General features: G+C 34.9%; 1 protein-coding gene across 1 annotated transcript; it reads right to left on the bottom strand.

Moving 5' to 3' along the window:
• Nucleotides 1-741: 741 nt before the first annotated feature.
• On the bottom strand, nucleotides 742-6,559 carry LOC108232170 (sulfotransferase 2B1-like). Its single transcript, XM_017409787.3, has 6 exons — nucleotides 6,210-6,559; nucleotides 4,161-4,369; nucleotides 3,952-4,078; nucleotides 3,700-3,794; nucleotides 2,740-2,920; nucleotides 742-2,500 (listed from the first exon to the last, which is right to left on the bottom strand). The coding sequence occupies exons 1-6, from the start codon at nucleotides 6,346-6,348 to the stop codon at nucleotides 2,385-2,387; spliced, it is 867 nt and encodes a 288-aa protein (XP_017265276.1). The 5' UTR covers nucleotides 6,349-6,559; the 3' UTR covers nucleotides 742-2,384.
• Between the last annotated feature and the right edge of the window lie 337 nt (nucleotides 6,560-6,896).

Below are 6,896 nucleotides of genomic sequence, written 5' to 3'. Positions count from 1 at the left end.
CGCATCATGAACTGCGTTCATGTTTTTGTGAACTTTGAGTTTAACAGATTCAGTTTTTTTCTGCTTGAACTTGAACTGAGCAGAGCTCAAAATGTCAACATCACCACATGGTCACTGCCTTTAATTTTGAGAGTGGGAGGTGTGTTAGCTGATGTTGTGCTTCACATAACTGGGATGTTTTTTTAAAGTAGTGTGAAAACCTTATAATAGTCAGAACGTGACTGTGATTATGTCACAGTTTCTGGTGTTTTAGTTTTTTTTTCTTTGTTTGATGTTCTTTGTAGTTCTTGTTTTGCTTTAGCCGTTTTTTTGGTTTCTGTGTTAATGTCTTGTCACTATTCACCTCCCCAGTGTTTTTCCAGTCCTGTCTGCCACGCCCACCTCACCTGCTCCTCGTCATGTCTACAGCTGTAACCAATTACCCATTTCTCCCTCAGCCTTTAAAACCAGTCTCTGACTTTCCAGTCTTCATTCGGTCATTCCTCTGGTTACCTCGCTCCATGTGCCATGTCACGTTTGCGTTTGCCTTGCCTTGTTTTGTTTAGACTTTGTTTTTTTTAGTTTTTGCTGCCACGCCAGCCTTTTGTTTTGTTATATTTTACTTTAATAAATTTGTTTTATTTTCTCACGATGAGTCTGGGTTCTGGGTTCGCCTCCGTCTCCCCCCTTCTTGGCAGATTAAAAACAAATGAGACTCATTTCAGACACTGTTTTACACAAAAATTGTTTAGTGACAGAAACCTACGTGAATGAGAGCAGCTTTATTGAATATTCAGCCATATTGAAACACTGTACAGTATAGGTGAGCACAGAGGATGGGGGAGAAGTGATCAGACGTAAACAAGCCAGCATGACAAAGACATTCATCTTGTAAGAGTTAAACAAGCTGATACCTATAATTCCAGTTCCTCTTTGTCAATATTATAATTTCAATTGTCCACAATCAATAATTTAGATACTTTAAACAGCTCCTGAAATCCACTTGTATTTTCTTTGGTAACATTTTAAAAATGTGACAAATGTGTTTTAGAAGAAACTTACATTTCAAACATCTACAATCCTGTTAAAGTCATAAACTTCATTTTAGATTTCCTAAATGAAAAACTATTCCAGAAATCTCTAATAAATTTTTAAATACTCAAAAAACAACAACAAAAAAAAACATTTTGTAAAAATAGCCAATATAAATATTCAGAATGCATGTTACAACTAGTTAAAAAGCAGTTTCAGGCAAGAGTTACTGGAATTATAATCAGCAACAATATTTATAAAGGTTTTAGATTTTGATAGATAGAGATAGACTTGATAGAATGCCATTTTACATCTTTTTATTATATATATATATATATATATATATATATATATATATATATATTAGTATATGTTAGATGTATGAAAAGCATTTCAGATACTGTTAAAGTTACAATGCTTAGATAACTTAAACTTAGTTTATACTAAAATAATCTCAGTTATGTACTTTTACTTGTATGAATGTTAATATCGCTAATTTCTATTTTTTCGAAGTTGTAATGTCATTTTGACTAGAAGAAATTGTATTACTGATGCCTTTAAAATGTAATTAAAGACAGTAGAGACAGAGATTATACTGCAGTGACTCTATTATTATCCTAATATACTTATTATCTACCAAACTGCATCACTGTTTTAGAACATTTCTTGTAAAAATTTAATAAATATGAAACCAGTTCATGTTGAGTTTATGAATTTGGTTCAGAAGTTTTATATTGTGAACTATAGTCATGAATAATTCAGTTTTAATGTGTTTGGGGGACCGTAAGACTGAGCTTTTATCTTAATGTTGAGTAGGCTGACTGTATTTATAAACACTGTGGTATACATTTTTTAATTAAATAAAGCTATGAATCATAAGCTAAGCTTTACTGGATTATATGATTATATAATTTTCCATCTTTGTCTATTGATAGGTAAGTGTTTTGGGATCAACCTGACACCATAAAACAGTGTTTTCATTATTATAATGGTCTGTTTTCACTTCTGATTAGATATGAAAGTGCCTGTAAGACCAGCTTTAGTTGATAAGCATGCTGATTAGTCTTGCAGATCAATAAATCGTCACCGAGCCATCAGCTGATAGATCTGCACCAGTAGTATTTGAATTATGTTTCCACACTGGACAGAAAAGCATCCATATCCTCATAAAAATTAGAGCTGCTTTAATGTAAATTTTTGTTGATCTCAAATTTAAAGGTTTCTGCAACAATAAATCCTGATGGAGATAGGAGATTAAATACGTTTGCAGTTTGGTTAAAGTGTTCATAGTCAGATTTCTTACAATAAAATCAACGCAACTAAAAGTCTTCCCCATTTTTTTATCTCAAGATCCCACTGTTTTTCTGTTTGGATCAATCCAGGCTCCACGGCAGAGTGAAGCTCTCTCCCTCCAGCTCTTTGCGAATTGCCGATGTGAATAGAGCCTGTTGCTCCGAGGTAAAGTGGTTTTTCCAGTCTCCAGCAATTCCTGTCACATAAAAAACACATTATGAAAAAAAAACAGTAAATGCCAGATGTAAAAGTAAATCTAGTCTGTGATAAACTGTAAATATATTCATACATTTCAACGACTCTGAAAACTAAATCTGAATAAATATCAATAAAAGCTTCGTCTTAAATACTAGAATTATCCTACATTGACAAATCATGTTCTGTCAGGTGTACAGTTTATTCTGTTAGACGTATAATGGACATTTAGACACTCACCTTTCCTCATGAAAGGAGACTTGTCAAAGTCCAGGGTCTCCTTCGGGACCGTGCTGTAGTTGGACATTTTGTTGTCCTTCATGCTTTTGAAAGAACAATTGTCTGCTACCTTCTGGATGACTTCTTCACTCAGATTTCGGCCCACAAAGTTCGAAACACGCCTGACACCTGCAGGGAGGTCCTGGAGGAGAGATGCATGCAGCGTAATTTGACTTTATTCGATACATTTCCAGGCTGAGCCTTTTATCTATGGAATTTTGCACAATGAAATCTTGTTGTGAGTTGTTTTATAAACTCAGTGAAATTGGATCTGTTAAAGTTGGTATCTAGGACCAGTTTTGCCTTTCTTATGTTATGCTTCGTTAACGGCATTATTACAGTGAAATGAAATGGCCTTCTGGCATCCTTAATAAGATGAATCCTTTCTAGTACATTGGTGATATCATACAACTGCCTTTTTTGTACCTGTAAGGTTTCAGCTGCAAGGCTGAGGTCCAAAAAAATAAAGATGATGTGAAGATATTGCAGGTATTGTAGCTGCAGATGGAGTTTCTCAGACATGTTTGTTTTCTTTCCTCAGAGGTCTGTGACTCCGAGGATACCAGCTTTGCTTCATTCATTGTGCTCTTGAATGACCTGCCTGGAGTCCAGGTTTTTCTAATAGATTTGTTTGTTTTTTTAATGAAAATGTTTCATCATAAGGAGAATCGGACAACATCTACAGACACTGAGCAGCCTAAATCTGGTATTTTGCAAAAATGGGAACCTCTAGATTTCTTTAACAACAGATCAAATTATTGACTTTGGTCACCTAATATTTAAAAATTGCAATTAAAGACAATTAACACAATGAAAAACAAACCTCCCCTCTAGCTTTTATTCAAGTATTGTGGTCTATTTTTGTTCTTTAAGTTTAAATTAAACCAAAGAATTACTATGTTCACATTGGAAGATTTTCACCTGAATCATTTCTTCATACGTGATGAACAATATTCTGTCTCCCAGCTCTGCACATTTCCAGCTCTTCACATGATCTGTCCATTTTCCAAATATCACTGCAGACAAGTCAAATAGAGGAACAAATTACTTACAAAAAAGATTAAAAATGATTTAAGAGAATAGTATTTTTTTAACATCCCAAATCAATTTTTATAGTACTGTTTTTATTTATTAATAAGATTTTATAAATATAATTCACATGTGACCTCTGACCTCTGCCTTTCAGAAACTTTTCTATGAACTCATCCAAAGTTCCTGGATCTTCGAGGAAAACAGCCATGTGGTGAAAGTAGTATGAAGACACCAGGACATCCTTTGGGTTCCTCAGGACATAGATCACCTGCAAGGAACAAAGTGCAAAAACGTCTCAAAAATTAAAAGTTTACACAGTTGTTTTTAGGAATATATTTACACGTGATTACCTTGGCTTTTGAAGTGAGGAAGGAAGAGGGCATCAGGTTGCAGGGGAAATGTGTGGACAGTGGACGTGGAGATTTCAGCTGCTCCACATGTTCCACCATACTTTTAATTTCCACCCACGGGACTCGCTGCCAGCTTGGAATGGTTTGGAATGGGGTCAGATCTCCTCCATTCAGCACCAGTGTGAGGACCTCCTGCATCCAGGTTGTACCTGCAGAAAGCAACGAGGAAGCCAGCAATGCAACAGGAGTGAATAGTATTTAGAGAACATAACTACAGAGTGATGAAGCAACATCAAGTACTCATTAGAGATTAGCATTTCAGACCAAAATACTATTTCAAATTTTGTTGATAATTAAGATGCCAATGAGTGCAACGTGCGAACATCTAAAGTCAAACTTCCAAAATATTTGAGCTCAGAGTATTTTTGTTCAAACACTGGAAGTGATGGGTTGTTTATATTTGTCAAATATTCTACATAAAACTGTAAATGTAAAAACTGATGTGTGATGACCAGCTGTTTCTGCCACTTACCAGTTCAAAACAATTTTTAATACACCTGTTTTTTTTTTGTTTTTTTTGCACAGTAACTGTTTGTTTGAGGCTTAAATCGATTAAACAAACTATACATCAAAATGTAGGCATTTTGTCAATTATTACCAAACGATGTCCCAAATTACTATTGGGCTTTACAGAGGAAAGCTAATGTATGTAGGAGTCTGGGGTAGTAGCTCCATTGACACCCTTCAAAACCCCATCAGAAATGTTTCTAGGTATTTAATTAATGTTCATGTAGTTCTGTAGCCACAGGCCATGCTTCAGACCAAGGCATAAGCTGTATGGGTGGTCTGTTGTAAATAGGTTGGTAAGTTCATGAACTGTCAGCAGGTCATGAACATAGGGGAACAAAAAGTGTTCATCATGCCAGCTTCAAAAAATAAATAACCTAAAAGCACATGGTAATGAAAAGAAAACATAATGTGGAAAGTAGAGTGTAAAGGCAAAGTTTATGAGCCTATAAAAAGAAACTTGATCAAGTGTGCATTGCTCCAAGAAAGTTATCAGCTGCAGTAAAATGGTCTTGGTCAGGCAAGCTGAGAGTCATGACAGGCGTCTATGTGTGTGCATTTGTCTAACTATTCGCAAAATATCTTGTGAATCACTTGATGGATTTTAATATGATTGATTACTGAGCCCTAAAAACCTGTTTCATTCTTATTGTGAGGTTTGAATGTCAGTAAATCTGAATCTAAATCTAACAAAAAGCTTTCAAAGAGTAATCACTGGATGTACCTCTACAACTTTTTTATATTTTGGATACAGTATGATTCAAGATGGCCACCACAGCCAAGACACAGAAGTGGCTCTAACTTAGTCAATTTGACAGATATTGAGCTAAAAATGAAAGTGGTAGTAGTTGGGACTCATTAAGAACACATATATGGTGCACTTCATTATGCATAAAATCGCACATAATGTTACTTTCAAGATTCGGCCAAAATGGCCCAGATTTTTTCATATCTCAACATAAGATGATCATCTTTTAAAACTCTGGCATGAAAGGTGGTGAGTGATATGCATTCTTTTAATGAATGCTAAGCCTTTAATTGTTTTACTGTAATGGTATATTTACATATTCATACATGTCAAATTGACAGGAAAAATATCTTACAGTAATGTCCAAATTTATAATTATTTTTATGGACCGTTTTTTTTTCCCCCACAATAACCCTTCATATTTAAACATTAGCTTCTGTAGACCACAAAAGACATGATGACTTAATCTGATTCAGTAAGTCCCTATAAAACATTTCCATTACACATAATTAAAAAAACATATTACTATTGATACTGTATGTCCTTTGTAGAAATTATTAAAAATTGGAGAAAAAACAAAATAAAAAAACTTGAAATGTTTTACTAAAGCCACTCCAGGACCTTAAAGGATTTTTGCTCCTAGTACTTTGAGGTTTCTCAATCATCATCACAAAGCTTTTTACCACAAGTTCACTGTGCTAAAAATATAAAAGCAATCTGACAATAAAACTGACCTGACTTTGGGTACGTGACAATCAAAATGTCATCATCTTTAAAGTTGAATTCTTCAAAAAACTTCAAATCCTCTGAGTAACCCTCTCTGGGAAGTGGAATTCCACGATACTGCACGCACAGATCTTCAAAAGATGACATGTTGTCAGGTCAGGAAAAACTTCAAACTAATTCTCAAACATCAAAGGAAAAAATGGCTGCACTGCTGCATAGATACAGAGACTTCCCAAAGCCCTCCAACAGATGATTTGATTCTACTGCCTTGAAATAAATAAATCCGGCTGAAATTGAGGGACAACATCAGGACTGTACATTAACTTCTTTTAGTCAAACATTAACTTTGAAGCAGTTACGAAGGCAGCACGTTACTTTCTGATAAGGAGTTATGGACTGTCCTGTATATTCAGCACAGTATAGTAAAAGATTACCAAGTACAGAGGATATAAAAAGTCTACACACCCCTGTTAAAATGTGCTTTTGTGAGGCAATTTCAAAAGGTTTCACCTTTGCTGTGACAAAGATAAGATGCAATAAGCTGGTTGGTTATGTAATCTGTTGAAGTGCCTTCTGATTTAATTACATCCTCTTTTTTCTTAAGAGCACACCAGCCATCAATATAAATGCCTCTCATCAACCTGAAATAAAGTTCAGCTGCCCCATAGATGGTATACAGCTACCCTCCAACCAGG

Source organism: Kryptolebias marmoratus, linkage group LG16 (genome assembly GCF_001649575.2).
Source record: "Kryptolebias marmoratus isolate JLee-2015 linkage group LG16, ASM164957v2, whole genome shotgun sequence".
NCBI lineage: Eukaryota > Metazoa > Chordata > Actinopteri > Cyprinodontiformes > Rivulidae > Kryptolebias > Kryptolebias marmoratus.
Note: the sequence above shows the minus strand (reverse complement) of the source record. Positions and strands in the feature narration are given on the sequence as shown.